This window comes from Rhinoderma darwinii, chromosome 12, assembly GCF_050947455.1.
Source record: "Rhinoderma darwinii isolate aRhiDar2 chromosome 12, aRhiDar2.hap1, whole genome shotgun sequence".
Lineage (NCBI taxonomy): Eukaryota > Metazoa > Chordata > Amphibia > Anura > Rhinodermatidae > Rhinoderma > Rhinoderma darwinii.
Window position 1 is genome coordinate 9,290,206 of NC_134698.1, and position 17,414 is coordinate 9,307,619.

The 17,414-nt window shown below is 42.8% G+C and overlaps 1 protein-coding gene across 1 annotated transcript; it reads right to left on the reverse strand.

Annotated features, from left to right (window-relative positions):
* Positions 1-5,539: 5,539 nt before the first annotated feature.
* Positions 5,540-9,059, reverse strand: LOC142664480 (uncharacterized). The gene is made up of 5 exons (XM_075843563.1): positions 9,038-9,059; positions 7,884-7,942; positions 7,596-7,644; positions 7,362-7,447; positions 5,540-7,238 (listed from the first exon to the last, which is right to left on the reverse strand). Exons 1-5 carry the CDS (start codon positions 9,045-9,047, stop codon positions 6,768-6,770), a joined length of 675 nt encoding a protein of 224 aa, XP_075699678.1. The 5' UTR covers positions 9,048-9,059; the 3' UTR covers positions 5,540-6,767.
* Positions 9,060-17,414: the final 8,355 nt, after the last annotated feature.

Genomic DNA, 17,414 nt, shown 5'->3' on the forward strand with positions numbered 1-17,414 from the left:
GGCCGCAGGCCCCTGTTACTATAGTAACATACTTTACTTACCTTCCTGGTTCCGGATCGCAGCGGAGGTCCTGACGTCAAGCGCTGTGCGCAGCGCATGACGTCACAGCGCTATGCGCCGCGCACAGCATCGAGACGACAGAACTCCCGCCGCGGCCGAAGAGGAAGGTAAGGTTAGCCCTGACTGGCGGGGTCCGACTCCCGGGACCCGCCAATCAGCTGTTTTGAAGGGGCCGCAGCACTCGTACGAGAGCTGCTCCCCTTCATTCCTGTCACTTCATTCCGGTCACACTGTGAATCCGTGTCGGCGATTCACAGTGTGGGCGAGTAGTGAAATGAAGGGGAAGCAGCTCTCGTACGAGTGCTGCGGCCCCTTCAAAACAGCTGATTTGCGGGTCCCGAGAGACACATCAGCTATTGATGGCCTATCCTGAGGATAGGCCATCAATGTTTAGGGACTGTACAACCCCTAAGCCTACGATGTAGCAGGCTTAGGGGGCCCATGAGACAGGATCACAAATTGTGTGATCCTGTCTGCTGGGCCCTGTATCTAAGCCAATCACATGGTAGGCTTAGATACATGGCCCATGCGTGATCCTGTCTGCTGGGCCCTGTATCTAAGCCAATCACATGGTAGGCTTAGATACATGGCCCATGCGTGATCCTGTCTGCTGGGCCCTGTATCTAAGCCAATCACATGGTAGGCTTAGATACATGGCCCATGTGTGATCCTGTCTGATGGGCCCTGTATATAAGCCTACCACACTGTAGGTTTAGATACAGGGCCCCAGCACACAGTAATCTTATACTGTATAAGATTACTGTCTGCTGGACCCTGTATCTAAGCCTACGTTGTGGTAGGCTTAGATACAGGGTCCCACAGACAGTATCACACATGGGCCATGTATCTAAGCCTAACACGTGTTACTAATCATTTTTTGTGTGTTTTCTTACAGGTTCGGTCGTTGGACTACGGCGGATTCCAGGACTACATCGATGACGGCTTTTTTTTTATTATCAATAAAATGGTTAATGAGGGTTGTGTGGGTTTTTTTTTTATTTCAATAAAATATTTTTTCTATGTCTTTGTGGTTTTTTTTAACTATATTACTACCGCCTTAGTAATGGCCGCCGGCTGATTGACAGCATCCATTGCTAAGGCGGGGCTTAGTGTTAGCCAATGCAGAGGCTAACACTAACCCCCATTATTACCCCGGTACCCATCGCCACCAGGGGTGCTGGGAAGAGCCGGGTACGATCCAGTACCTGACCATCTGTAGTGATGGTCGGCCACTGGGGTGGCCGCAGGCTGGTATTATCAGGAGGGGAAAGGCCAAAAACAGTGGCCCTTCCCACCCTGGTAATGGTAGGCTGCTGCTGCTTTATTGTATCTGGCTGGTTATGAAAAATGGGGGGGACCCCACGTCATTTAAAAAAATAAAAAATAATTGGACAGAACGATGTGGGGTCCCCCCCAATTTTCATAACCAGCCAGATACAACACAGCAGCAGCAGGCAGCATTACAAGGGTGGGAAGGGCCACAGTTTTTGGCCTTCCCCCAGCCTAATACTACCAGCCTGCGGCCGGCTCGGTGCCTGCCCGTCACTACAGATGGTCGGGTACTGGTTCGTACCCGGCTCTCCCCAGTACTCCTGGTGGCGGTGGGTACCGGGGTAATAATGGGGGTTAGTGTTCGCCTCTGCACCGGCTAACATTAAGCCTCGCCTTAGTAATGGAGGTTGTCAATCAGCCAGCGGCCATTACTAAGGCGGTGATAATAACGTTTAAAAAGATACAAGCACATAGAAAAAATATTTTATCGAAATAAAAAGACACAACCCTCATTAACCAATTAACCATTTTATTGAGAATAAAAAAAACGCCGTCATTGAAGTCCTCGTATCCGAAGTCCAACAACCGAACCTGTAAAAAAAACACAAACACACAAAAATAATCAGTAACACATAAAGAAGCAAAATTATTATTCTTACCTATCCTGGGTCCAGCGCTGGAGCCGCAATGTCAGCGAGCTGGGCCCTGTATCTAATCCAATCATGTGTGATACTGTCTGCTGAGCTGTGTATCTAATCCAATCATGTGTGATACTGTCTGCTGGGCCCTGTATCTAATCATATCTTGTGTGATACTGTCTGCTGAGCCACTGTATCTAATCCTATCATGTGTGGTACTGTCTGCTGGGCCCTGTATCTAATCGTATCTTGTGTGATACTGTCTGCTGGGCCCTATATTTAATCAGATCATGTGTGATACTGTCTGCTGAGCCACTGTATCTAAACCTATCATGTGTGATACTGCTTTCTGAGCCACTGTATCTAATCCTATCATGTGTGGTACTGTCTGCTGAGCCACTGTATCTAATCCTATCATGTGTGGTACTGTCTGCTGAGCCACTGTATCTAATCCTATCATGTGTGATACTGTCTGCTGGGCCACTGTATCTAATCCTATCATGTGTGATACTGCCTTCTGAGCCACTGTATCTAATCCTATCATGTGTGATACTGTCTGCTGAACCACTGTATCTAATCCTATCCATAGTTTATAGGGTCGTAGTGCTATAGATATGCTATGCTGTCTCATATACACACTTTTTTTTGGGGCGGACACATATGAATTGGGGCTATTTCCCTGACATTTTAAGCCCTGAGGGTATGTTCACACAGCAGCGTCTGTTACGGCTGAAATTACGGTGCTGTTTTCAGGAGAAAACAGCACCGTAATTTCAGCCGTCATGGCATGTGCAGGCGTCTTTCGCTGCGTCAATTACGGACGTAATTGGAGCTGTTTTTCTATGGAGTCCATGGAAAATGGCTCCATTTACGTCTGAAGAAGTGACAGGTACTTCTTTGACGCGGGCGTCTTTTTTACGCGCCGCCTTTTGACAGCGGCGCGTAAAAACAAATGACCGTCGGCACAGAACATCGTAAGACCCATTCAAATGAATGGGCAGATGTTTGCCAACGCTTTTGAGCCGCATTTTCGGACGTAATTCAATGCTAAATCGCCCGAATTACGTCCGTAAATAGGGTGTGTGAACCCAGCCTTAGTGACGCCCCCGGCTGCTAGTGCTGCATTGTTGGGTTACTTAGGAGACTCAGCGATGCAGCTGAAAGCTGCGGACCGTCGGCCATGAGAAGTTTGCGCGCGCGGGGGGGGGGGGGCAGTAAGAATTTTTGCATCGGGGCCCATGAGCCTTTAGCTACGCCCCTGACTGAACCCGTCAGCGGCACTGGCGGTTTCAGTGAGTCTTTGACACGTAGGATCGAGCTGTTATTGATCACATCTAAGTTCATAATTAGATGTGATCGGTAACAAATCGATCCTGCATGTCAGAGACTCGCAGGACCCGCTGTCACTGAACCCGCCAGTGCCGCTGATCTGACGGATTAAGCATACCTCACAACTTTCAATTATCGTAAAGAGTGAGAAGTTGTGCACCACAGCAATTTTTGTTTTAAGCCACATCTCTAATCCCCCCCCAATCCACCGACCATACACACCCGCTCAGCCCACACAGCACCATGCTCCAATAGTGCCTCCTACTCAGTATAATGCCCTCTAGCTGCCACCATAAAGTATAATGCCCCCCACACCGGCCCAATACAGTATTATGTTCCATAGCTGTCCCCATACAGTATAATGCCCCATAGCTGACCCGTACAGTATAATGCCCCCCAAGTTGCCCCCATACAGTATAATGCCCCATACAGTACAATGCCCCTATACAATCCCCCATACAGTACAAGCCCCCATACAGTACAAGCTCCCATAGCTGTCCCCATACAGTATAATGCCCTCCATAGCTGCCCCATACAGTATAATGCCCCCACAGCTGCCACCATGCAGTATAATGCTCCCATAGCTGCCACCATGCAGTATAATGCCCCCACAGCTGCCCCCATACAGTATACTGCCCCCACAGCTAGCTACCCCATACAGTATAATGCCCCCATAGCTTCCCCATACAGTAAAATGCCCCCATAGCTGCCCCATACGGTATAATGCCCCCTTAGCTGCCCCTAGTGCCAGAGTCCACGTAGATAATACCACAGTGCCCATGTAGATAGTGCCATACCACCCTTATAGATAGTGCCACCCCACCCCCTGTAGATAGCGCTATCCCCCTGTAGTCATTGGGACTCCCTCTAGGGGCCGAATCCCCAGCCTGGAGGAGATCCTGACGTCACTGTCCATATATGGACAGTGACATCAGGGTTTCCCTCTAGGAGCGGAATCCCCGGCCAGAGCGTCCTGGAGGAGCCACTGATATCACTGTCCATATATGAACCGTGACGTCAAGGGTTTCCCCAGGCTCATCGCTTAAAGTAGGGCTGTGTCCAGGGTGTCCTCTGTACTAATGCTGAAGCAGGGAGCTGACAGTTCCCTACTGCAGCATTGGGTTCAACTGTATCTGCATCCTAAGGGTATGTGCACACGGCAGCGTCCGTAACGGCTGAAATTACGGGGATGTTTTCAGGAGAAAACATCCCCGTAATTTCAGCCGTAACGGCATGTGCAGGCGCTTGAACGCCGCGACCATTACGGATGTAATTGGTGCTGCTTTTCATTGGAGTCAATGAATAACGGCTCCAATTACGCCCCAAGAAGTGACAGGTCACTTCTTTGACGCGGGTATCTATTTACGCGCCGTCTTTTGACAGCGGCGCGTAAATATACGACTCGTGTGAACAGACAAACGTCAGCCCATTGCTTTCAATGGGCAGATGTTTGTCAACGGTTTCAAGCCGCATTTTTCGGACGTAATTCGGGGCAAAAACGCCCGAATTACGTCCGTAATTTGTGTGTGTGAACAAACCCTTACAATGATAAAAATCTTGCTGCCTACAGCTACCACTAGAGGGAGTTTAGGAACGTACTGAACCTGGATTTATCATTGAGTCAGGATCGGTATAAATTCATACACGGTAAACTCCCCCTAATGGTGACTGAAGGTAATCAGAATTGTATCATTTACCTCTATGACTTTACAGAGGACACGGAGCTCCAACCATTGTAAAGATATATCATAAAATGAGTACAAAACTTTTTAAACCTAAAAATATAATATTTAAATGTGAAACTTGAACCAATGGAAATGAGGATTATAACAAATATGTGGATAATTTCAGATGAAATGTTTTTCTTCATTACAGTAAAATAAAGGAGACGACACAAGGTTCTAATTATAATTAATAATTTATTTCTAACAATTAATACTATCATTACCCTATCAATACTATTAATAAACTATTCTTATTCTTATTATATTATTATTATTACTATTAATATACTATTCTTATTATTACTATCATTACTATTATTATTCTTATCATTACTATTCTTATTCTTATTATTACTATTATTATATTATTATTATTATTACTATCATTACTATTATTATTCTTATCATTACTATTATTATTATTATTATTACTATTATTATTATTCTTATTATTATTACTATTATTACTATTATTATTATTATTATCATATTATTATATTATTATTACTATTATTATTATTATTACTATTATTATATTATTATTACTATTATTATATTATTATTACTATTATTACTAATATTATAATTATTCTTATTATTACTATCATTACTCTAGTCCTATGCCCTATCATTAAAGCTGTTGATCCAGAAGAAGGCGAAAACCCCCGGACACATTCGGCCAATTCGTGCCACAGGGGGAAAATTCCTTCCTGACCCCGGGAAAAGGCGATCAGTCCGAGAACCCTGGATCAAACCTGCTGCTAAATATTATATTTTACTTACTATTATTCTTATAAATCTATATTATTATATTTGCCATGAATAAAATTCTTGTCATATTTATTATTATACTATTTATTAATACTATTATATTATAACTATATATTTATTTTTTCTTATATTATTATTACTATTTTTATTATTATTTTTACTATCATTACTATTATACTATTATTATTACTATTATTACTATTATTATTATTATTACTACTATTATTACTAATATAATTATTCTTATTATTACTATTATTACTCTAGTCCTATGCCCTATCATTAAAGCTGTTGGTCCAGAAGAAGGCGAAAACCCCTGGTCACATTCTGCCAATTCGTGCCAAAGGGGGAAAATTCCTTCCTGATCCCGGGAAAAGGCGATCAGTCCGAGAACCCTGGATCAAACTCGCTGCTAAATATTATATTTTACTTACTATTATTCTTATAAATCTATATTATTATATTTGCCATGAATAAAATTCTTGTCATATTTATTATTATACTATTTATTAATACTATTATATTATAACTATATATTTATTTTTTCTTATATTATTATTACTATTTTTATTAATATTTCTATTATTATTTTGCTAAACTATCAACTACTTCCCTAATCCTAAAGCTGTTGGTCCAGAAGAAGGCGAAAACCCCGGACACATTCGGCCAATTTGTGCCACAGGGGGAAAATTCCTTCCTGACCCCGGGAAAAGGCGATCAGTCCAAGAACCCTGGATCAAACCCGCTGCTAAATATTCTAAGTTATATTATTACTGCTCTTATTATTACTTATATTATACACTATATACTACACCTAATATTATCACACTATTCTTATACTGTTGTTACTGTTATTATTTGTTTAAGCTTCTTTAACCTAACAATTATTATTATTAATATTACAGAAGTTGTTATTTCTGTTGTTGTTGTGGCTGTTGATGGTATTACAGCTTGGATGGTGCCGCACCACACATCACCGGCACATTGGTCTGAGGAGGATGGTCCAGATGATGTTCCTCTTTCCTCGGAGGTTGCTGTGGATGTAGCGGAGGGGGGAATGCTGGCGGATCCTACATCTTCTTCCTGCCTGATGTTGAACTCTTCTTATCTTCATGGTGACTTTTTCCGTGGTTTCTTTTCCCTCTTCCACGATTTTCTCTTCCTCCTCCTCATTGTCTTCAACCTCCTCAGTGTCTACTTCCATGCTTTCCACTTCATCCTCGCTGTTGTCTTCCTCCTCATGTTCTTCTTCCACCTCATCGTTGTCTTCCTCATGTCCATCTTCCTCCCGGTCCTCTGCCTCTTCTGGCTCTGTCTTGTCTACCTCCACCTTCAGATATTCGGTCAGCTGGCCATCCATCATTGGTGTCGTTTTGGGTTCTTCTTCGTCCCATGACCAAGGCAGGTATTTCTTCTGTGCTGCCCGGTTGGTCGGCATGAGGCGCTAAGAAAAAAAAAGATTCAGTCAATTGTCTATTGAGACGTTCCTATAAAACCTTCACATCTATAGAGAGAACATGGAGGAATCTGTTATATAGAGAACACAATACGCGGTATGATCAGTGACCTCCATCTTGAATATCGGTGACGGCAGGTATTGCGTGCAGTAGATGAGACGCTGAAGATCTCTCTCCTCTTCGGTCCTGGGGTAAGCTACAGAGAGAACCCAACCAGATAATGAGATCAGTCATAAAATGGCAAGAAAGTGTCAAATCTATAAAATGACAGTAACATTCCTTTAATCCGCCATCAATGGGACCTGTTATGTGCTGGATTATCAGATATAACAAAAAAAACTCACTTAAGAAGGGTAAAAGTCCATAAACGCTTTCCTGACGGCGGTAGATGTCCTAAAGAGAAGAGAATCCAGTAAGTGGCCGCTCATCACCCATCAGGAATGGAGCAGAGGACAATAGGACAAGGGGTCAGATACCAAATGGGCAGCCGGTGATTTGTGGACTTGTTACCTGTCCGGGGCTCGTACTCAATAAGTGGACAGCCGGCCACATGGACGTCTCCTGCTGGATCAGAGTCTGCTGCTACATGTCCATCACAGGGAAGGAAACAACAAGACAATGAAGACACTGACCTCCAGAGAACTGCTGCCCGCTGCCATCCTGTACACGTCCTGAACTGCAAAATCACAAGCTGGGACCCAAAAAAGAGACAGTCACAGATCTGATAAAGACACGAACACTGCAGCTTTCTACATGTACTGAATGTCCGCTCAGGTGTCAGACCCCAATCATCAAATATTGATGTACTATCAGAAGAATGTTAATGTGTAAGTACCGGAGAGCCCCTTTTACATTTTTTGAATATTTCTTTATATTAATCAGAGATCAGTTTTCCCCATACAGAGCTCCAAATCCCCTGCAAAACCCTAGAATAAAATAATAAATTGTAGTTGCCTGCAGCCACCACTGGGGAGCGTAGGAGAACACAGCATACTGTTTTTTATTAGTGCAATATAGAACCAGTATTCAGTAATCTCCTGAGCTCCCCCTAGTGGAGGCTTCAGGCAGTTATAATGTTATTCTCAATGCATGGGATTTGGACCTCTGTATCAGAAAAATGGAGCTCTGATCATTATAAAGATTTATCAAGAACGTAATCAGCACCTAAAAATGACGATAAAAGGAGGACATTCACTTTACATTTAGGAGGCGTCATTTCTACATATTATTACACAGGGTTCACTTTATCTTGTTTGTTATAATCCATTTGTCACTGGGAAGATGCAAATAAATGTATTAGTTAAATAAAGGTGATTTTTGGACTGTGACTTTAGAGTTGTGCACTTATATTTATAGGCAGTGATAATACATTGGAGTGTGGCCCTTACTGGGTATTTATAGGGTCCCCACAAAGAAGAAGGACCAATATAGGTAATACCAGACACAAAGCAGAGTGCCCACATAACCAGTTCCAGCAGTTCTTCCCATCACACAGCCAGAGAATTAATGATACATTTCTGGTTTCCTGCACCAGCCACTAGGGGGAGTACACGGCACCAGTATTTATACAGCCCATATTGAAATTATAGGGAGCAAAATAAAGACATAGACAGCAGCTCCCCCTTGTGGTGGCTGCCAACAGTCTTTGGAGGACATTTGTCTGAGTAGCATTTAGGTGGAATAATAATAAGATCCTCATCATATTCCTAATAATGTGAGTGAAGGATCATGGGAGATGAGATAAATCAGTGTCAGTTATATGACATTGTGGGATGTGAGAACTCACCCACGTCCATCTTCACTCCTCGTTGTCCTGTAACTGTCTGAGGACCACTGACTGTTGTTTTTTACAAATTCAAATCCAGCGATCCCATTGGCTGCTAACCAGTGACAAAATTTAAAGGGCCATGCCGCTCTTATATCAGCAGACCTCATGTAATATCTGTGTTATACTTCTGCCTATGACATGAGGCTGTGGGGATAATCTGCGGGGACCGCCTTATACTTCTCTTCAGTGGGATTGACATTTCATATTCAATATCAGATCTGACCAGATTCTTTTTAACCCATTCCTGATCAGGTTATTTGGGGTCTCTTTGATTATATCCTGAGGTTTTCATCTTTTTATCATTACAGTGGTCGGGTTATTTCTACATCTTTATTATACAGGGACATGAGGGGCAAATAGGGGTAAATAATAAGACCTTAGTGGTTCGGGGTGCGGTGGGGTGAACAGCATCAGACGGCGGCTCCATTCGTATATTATTATGTGACTCTATATTATCGCTGCTGTATACTTGGTTCTGTATTTGTACATTGGACTTGGTTCTGCAGAGGTTCTGTTACATTATCTTCATGCTTCATACTCATGTATTCAAAGGGATGAGCAGGGTTAAAACTTTTGCTGCACTTTTCGCAACGTACAGTCAGGGCCGTCCTTAAGGGTGTGCGATCCATGCTACATATATACATATGCACCACATTTATACATATATACAATACATTGGGGTATAAATTAAGGTCCGTGGGGTCCAACACAAAATTTGTGACAGGGCCCCCCCAACCATCACACATAATGTATAGTACTGGTCTCCTCATATGGGGCAAAGAGACCATTTGGGTCCCTTCAGGCTCCAGGGCCCGGGTGCAACCGCCACCTCTGTACCCTATAGTTACACCCTGTGTATACACACATCACAGATATATACAGCACACACAACAGATATACATACACATGTAAGGTGGCCAAGGGTGGGGTATGATGGTGGTGACCCCGCAGGAGTGTCACAGAAAGAAATACAACGTTGACTTTGCACAAGATACACATGTCTTTTGCTGGTGATGGCACGAATACCATGTACATTTCTTCCCACTCTGGGGGGGGGGGGGGGCACAGAAATTGGTTCTGAAAATGATATACAATCTTCGTACTACTGAGACGCACATTATGGATCAGGCTGGCAAGATGGGGGTTTGTTCTGAGGTGACCGGCACACACAGGGTCAAGGCCATCCCTCCTTGATACAGGGGCCACCTGCTTAGGCCTAGTAGGCCTTAAATTGGTGGCTACTACTGCGTATTTCGGGCCTAGTGCCCCTTGAGCTGGGGGTTGCCGGCTGTTGCGTACATAGGCCCTCCAGGCCTCCACCTGGACTGACTCTATCTTAGTCTTGCGCTACTGTTGGTCGCTGCCGGTGCACCTTCCTCTGACTCTCGGGTCATATATCGGCTACATCCCTTCACCGCCCAGCCCAGCTATCCGTACAGTGTGGTCTCGCAAACCATCCCTGCTCACTCTTCAGGACTTGTCGCCACCCCAGGCCCAACAGTTTGACACTGACTAGGTCGGTCCTCATTAGTCTATCTCAGGCTCCTCAGCTCCAGCTCCAAGTAGTCGGTCTATCCTATACTTTCTTCTTCACAGAAGCTTTCACGCCTTCCCTTTGTAATGCTGGCGGCCGCCGTTCAGCACTATCCGGCTTCTCCTAGCGGCTGCCAGAATAAATTACCTTCGTTCCTCCTCCCCGGGGATGCCGGCATGTACTACTCCAGCCCTTGCCGTACTCCAGTGCGCACAACACTATAATCTTCCCTAGCCTATCCCTGTGCACCCTGTCCTACTTAAATCTGTCCTGCCGTCCTTCCTGTGCCTGAGCGTTGTTGTGTCTACCCATGTTCGTTATTGCAAGTGGTCCCTTAGTTGTATCATGTATCCTGCGTTTCCGTATCCTGTATCCCATATCCAGTTATTGTATTTGTTCCTGAGCGAAGTTTAGTGTTGCAGTCGAGTTCATCCCCTGTGCCACGTGTCATCTGCCACGACAAGTGTCTTCTGTTCCGTGTGTCATCTTTGCCATGTGTCATCTGCCATGCCAAGTGTCATCAGTGCTGTGGCAAGTGTCACCTGTGCAAAGTGTCATCACACCAAGTGTCTGCCACACTTCCTACCCAGGTACTCTTATCCTAGAGACTTCCATTGACTATTGCTTGGCCAGTAGCTACTTCGCTACGGCGGAGCGGCCTAGTGGGTCCACATACCCACAGCCGTGACACCCTTCTTGCAACAACACCTCTTCCTTGCTCAGTCCAGGGCCGAATTTATAGAAATTGGGGCCCCGGGCAACAAGTAAAGTAGGATCCCCTCCTCTTGCTATATGTCTTGTATTTTCAGCACCAATAATAATACAACTTTTATCTGTACCTTGATACATTGCCTAGACAATGCTGCCCTATACAGTCTATGTCATATCACCACATAGTGCCCAAATAATAAATAGTACTCCTTTAGGGTACCCACCCGTAGCATATTTGTTGCAGATTTTCCGTCCATACCCTTAAAAAGCTCATATAATACTGCAATACAATTCCAGATAATACCACCATACACTGCTAAATAATACTGGATTCTCCTGAATTTCAAGTCTTCGGAGACCCCCTAGAAATGTGGGCCACGGGCAGTTGCCCAATTTCCCACCCCCTAAACATTAAGACTGACCTACAAAAAAATAGAAAGAAAAAAGTATGTAATATACTCGTTCTCCATATTCTTTGCTGGTTCCCTGTGCTCCAGTGCAATGACTGGGCTGCAATGACATATCTATAGTGACGTCACGCAGACAGATTAACCAATTATCCGTGGAACAGTCAGTCCGTGGAATTATCCAAATAGTCTGTCTGCTGCTCCCGAACCCTTTGGGAGAAATGAGAACTTATATACACTCTTAGGGCATGTTCACACAGTGGAATTTTGCGGCAGAAATGGGAGCTGGACGCTTCTGTTTCCCTCTAGTTTATTTTTTTAGCTAGCGGGAAAAAGAAGCATCTTGCCCGTCCTTGGACTGGATTCTGCCCGGACCCCTCATTGAAGTGAATGGGAGGAATCTTCCTGCTGACGGCAGTTGCTAGACCCCTCCTGGGGAAACAGACCCTTTCAGATCCGTTTTTCAGGAAATTCTGAGAAATGGGACGATTGCTTATACCTCTTCTTTCCTGAAATTCGCCATCAGCGAGTCAGGAGGCCCCAATACACATTCAATCTTCAGCCAATCTTGCCAAAATTGGTGGGTTTGCCCTACTTTTTCACGTATATGGCCTTTATTTGTATAGTTCCAGCTCAGGAACAAAAGGTGCGGGTAATATTTTAGAAAAAATGCAGAATAAGACCCCATGCACATGACCGTATTTTTCACCTATAATTGCGGACCATAATTACGGACCCATTAATTTCTACGGGCTACGGACACCGTTACATATTTTTAAGGACGGGTGTCCGTGCTGTTCCTTAATTACAGCAGAAATCTATGGGCACTTATGTAATTACGGAAGCGTTGCTAGGTGACGCCAGGTTTTGTGGATGTTGCATATTACTTGTGGTTTTCTTCTTCTTTTTGCGGATCTGTAAATACGGATGCATTACGGACCGGAAAAAAATGAGTAAAGTAACAAATTCATTTCATAGAAATCTAGTTGTGCTTTTATTTCATTTACATTATGTATATATATATATATATAATCACCAATAACATGTAATGCATAGTCAATGACCATGTAACAGTCTTTACCATTAGTATTAGGAGTTCTAAGCTGCACAGCAAATATTATACATATTTTCTCAAAGAATTTCCATAGGAAAAGAAACAAAGACTCCTATAGAAATTAATGTGTATTTTACATTTAACGCCACACTACAGTTTACTTATAGAATTAATCCACATAAAATAAAATACATGACTTATCTTGTACTGATCTGGAGTTACAGCGTGTATTATACTTCAGAGCTGCAGTTACAATTCTGCTGGTTGTTACTAAGAACAGTCAACATGTTTGTTGTCAGACACGCCCCTATAAGCTTAGCTGAGTTTCTATAATGCTGGGGGGACTTTTTTACCTACTGATTACTGTTAAGTGCCTGGTGTCAAGATGACACCACAGAATGCAAATTACCAGAACAAGGACTGTGCAGACACTGTACTAAGCAAGGAATTCTGTAATATTTCTAAACCCTGCAGAATTGTGAATGTAGCTCTGAAGAGCAATACAGACTGTAACTCAGGATCAGGTCTAGATAATTAATGTAATGTCTGTACTTAATGACTTCACCAGCAGGATAGTGAGTGCAGCTCTGGAGTATAATACGGGCTGTAACTCATGACCAGTACAGGATAAGTAATGTAATGTATGTACACAGTGACTCCACCAGTAGGATAGTGAGTGCAGCTCTGGAGTATAATACAGGATATAACTCAGGATCAGTACAGGAGTAGTAATGTATGTACACAGTGACTCCACCAGCAGAATAGTGAGTGCAGCTGTGGAGTATAATACAGGATGTAACTCAGGATCAGTACAAGATAAGTAATGTAATGTATGTACACAGTGACTCCACCAGCAGAATAGTGAGTGCAGCTCTGGAGTATAATACAGGATGTAACTCAGGATCAGTACAAGATAAGTAATGTAATGTATGTACACAGTGACTCCACCAGCAGAATAGTGAGTGCAGCTCTGGAGTATAATACAGGATGTAACTCAGGATCAGTACAAGATAAGTAATGTAATGTATGTACACAGTGACTCCACCAGCAGAATAGTGAGTGCAGCTCTGGAGTATAATACAGGATGTAACTCAGGATCAGTACAAGATAAGTAATGTAATGTATGTACACAGTGACTCCACCAGCAGAATAGTGAGTGCAGCTCTGGAGTATAATACAGGATGTAACTCAGGATCAGTACAGGATAAGTAATGTAATGTATGTACACAGTGACTCCACCAGCAGAATAGTGAGTGCAGCTCTGGAATATAATACAGGATGTAACTCAGGATCAGTACAGGATGAGTAATGTAATGTATGTACACAGTGACTCCACCAGCAGAATAGTGAGTGCAGCTCTGGAGTGTAATATAGGATGTAACTCAGAATCAGTACGAGATAAGTAATGTAATGTATGTACACAATGACTCCACCAGCAGAATAGTGAGTACAGCTCTGGAGTATAATATAGATGTAACTCAGGATCAGTACAGGATAAGTAATGTAATGTATGTACACAGTGACTCCACCAGAAGAATAGTGAGTGCAGCTCTGGAGTATAATACAGGATGTTACTCTGGATCAGTACAGGATAAGTAAAGTAATGTATGTACATAGTGACTCCTCCAGCAGAATAGTGAGTGCAGCTCTGGAGTATAATACAGGATATAACTCAGGATCAGTACAGGATAAGTAATGTAATGTATGTACACAGTGACTCCACCAGCAGAATAGTGAGTGCAGCTCTGGAGTATAATACAGATGTAACTCAGAATCAGTACAAGATAGGTAATATAATGTAGTGACACAGTGAATCAACTTTTTTTTATGTAGATTAATTATTTATAGAAACTGTGAAATTATGATCTTACACTTTAATTAAAAGTCGGCATGCAGTGTAGCTTAGCCCAAAACCAACTTTTACTAATATCTATTGCAGTTTTTTCTAGCTACAAAATGTAACATTGCATTAAAGTTAGTCTCGCCGTAAGACTTGGCAAATGGGGTTGGAAGTCGGATCTCTAGTTATAAAATTTTTAAGTTCTGGGTGGATATTGACTTTAAAAGTTACCATATATAATATATAATTTCTCACTATGGGCCTACAGTTGGCCGTCTCTGCACATAGCGGACAGACTTTCTTTATTCATTGGCAGAACTCGGAAAAGCAAAAATATTAAAAAAACACAGATGCATATCCAATGCTAAACAGGGACTGTCCACATTCGGTTAACCATTAAAAGGGACTGTCCACTTTCAGTCAACGATTTGGCAGGTAACTTTTTGGGTTATATGTATATAAAAAGTATCAATGTTGTAATTCTGGAGCTGTTAATATTTGATCACTGAGGTCTCTGACAGGGGAAATCCCCCACCACAGAATGTACAGGGGGCCATCCTTAAAAAAGAGGTTTGTCCAAAGTGGAAAATTCCTTTAAGTAAAACTTTCTGCTACTAACAGCTGATGTCAGAAATACTAACCGTATAAGTGTAACGAAACGATAAATTTTTTTTTGACATGTCATAGGGACATATCAGAAGTTTTGATTGGCGGGGATCCGTGCACTGTGACCCCCACCGATCACTGAAACGAAGAGGCAGAAGCGCTCGGGTTAGTAATGTGGCGCTCCATTTCTGAACAGATATCATCGGAAAGCCGAGCGAGCGCTGTATGGACACATAGACTTGAGTCTATTGAGGGTTCTGTGAAAATGGACAAAAATAGGACATGGGCCCTTCACATGGTTCGTTAAAACAACGGCCGTGTGAACAGCCCAATAGAAATACATGCAGCCGTCTAACAGCCGTTACAAAAACATCCGTCACACGGATTACATTTACCGTCGTCTGAATAAGCCCTAAATCTGTGGGGATCGTGTTTTGCTTCAGGGTCCTATTGTATAAAGAACAAGTTGTATTCTGAAGAATATTGGTTCAGCCCACAAAATTGTTTCCCACTTTATATACAGATCTATTAAACAAATATAACATTGTGCAGTCACCTTCTCATTTGCATTTAAAGTAAATAGCTCCACCTGCAGGCATGAAAAGGTACAGCACCCCAACAACTTTATTTCATCAAAATATCTAAAAATGAATCATTCGGTCCTCTTATTTTATGTATGTATTCTTTCTAAAAAATGAAATAAAAATCCAATGTCTTAGAGTTGTATTAAAAATTGGGGTTCCCTTTAAATACCTCTTTCAGAATAGTAACTGAATGCACAGTGGTGTTTTCTGGACGCTGCTTTGCGTTTTGTGCTCTTGAGTAAGACACTGCTGTGCCTGCTGTTCTGTAGATTTGTAAGAAATTGTCATTTATGAGGATTTACAACAATGGGTCCAATGATATTGATGTGTCGCAGCAAATCCGTAATTCGCATTCATTGGTTCAACTTGTCCTGAAAGCTGATTGGTGGACATCAATACTGCAAAATTTGTGCTATGCGTAAATTGTATTCTGAAAGAATCCGTTCATGTAATAGAGGAAGACTTCCATTTGGTCATTAATACCAGACATCTATTGTCCATACATCACTTGGGGCAGTGAGCCATCCTACCCATGTCGGGGTAAATTTACTACTACCGGTAGGGCATAGAGAGTCCTTTGTCGGAAGATGACTCACTAGCCGAGGTCTAGTACCTCCTACTAACACTCCAGACTAAACTGTATTATGTCTAATGCAGGGCCTGAGGGGACAGTACATGACTCAAATATACAAAATGCAACAGAGAGAATCCCTGTGTCATGCCCCTCCCCCTGTGGCTCTGCGCTAGGCTCAACACAATGTAACAGTTTTGCCTGGAGTGTTCCTTTAAATCCGAAAATAGCTCAACTATCCAGAAAGTAAATCAGTAAATGTAAACCTATTGAGTATAATATAATAGATTTATAATAAACGGAAATGTTAACAGGTCAGTCCACCCTGACTAAGTTAGATTCTTTAAAGAGGACCTGTCACTAGGTCATATAAGTTGAACTGATTTACTGACCTGAATAGTGCTATCTCCCTGAATCCAGCGCAGTTTTTCTTTTCTTCATGGACCCCCCCCCCCATCGAGAGTTATGGCCCACTGTTTTGTTGGCTCCGTCTATGCTAATTTGCTGTAGTTAGCCAACGGGGTGGAGCTAGCTACCCTGCCTTTGATGCTGACCAATCAGCGCAAGGTAGCTTGAGGGTAGTTCACGCCCTGTTGGATAACTACAGCAAATTAGCATATAGGGAGCCAATACAACAATGAGCCATATCTCTGGAACGGGGGGGACCAGGAAAAAAAAAAGAAACACAGCGCTGGAATCAGGGAGACAGTGCTATTCAGGTCAATAAACCAGTTCAATCTATATGACCTAGTGACAGTTCCTCTTTAAGACATTCTTAGAAATTGTATAGGGTTAAATCAACCATTAAAAAAATAAATGAATTTAGAGCGAGTGAGGTTTTCCCAAAATTCATTTCTAAACCGCCCATGCAATTATATTATAATATCAAATCCAAACCATCAGGGCAGGCCCTTTCTATACACCCTACCAGGGCATTTAGATATCATACAGGGGTACCCCTGCTTGGTACTGCCCTCTAGCAGCCAGAGCGGATAGACACTACAAAGAGCGGCTCTCATTCTATAAAA

Excerpts from the sequence above, each read along its gene's own strand:
- LOC142664480 (XM_075843563.1), bottom strand. Across the intron at positions 7,448-7,595 it reads TGGACTTTTACCCTTCTTAA|CTTACCCCAGGACCGAAGAG; the intron begins GTGAGTTTTTTT and ends TTCTCTCTGTAG. Across the intron at positions 7,239-7,361 it reads CACCGATATTCAAGATGGAG|CGCCTCATGCCGACCAACCG; the intron begins GTCACTGATCAT and ends TTTTTTTCTTAG.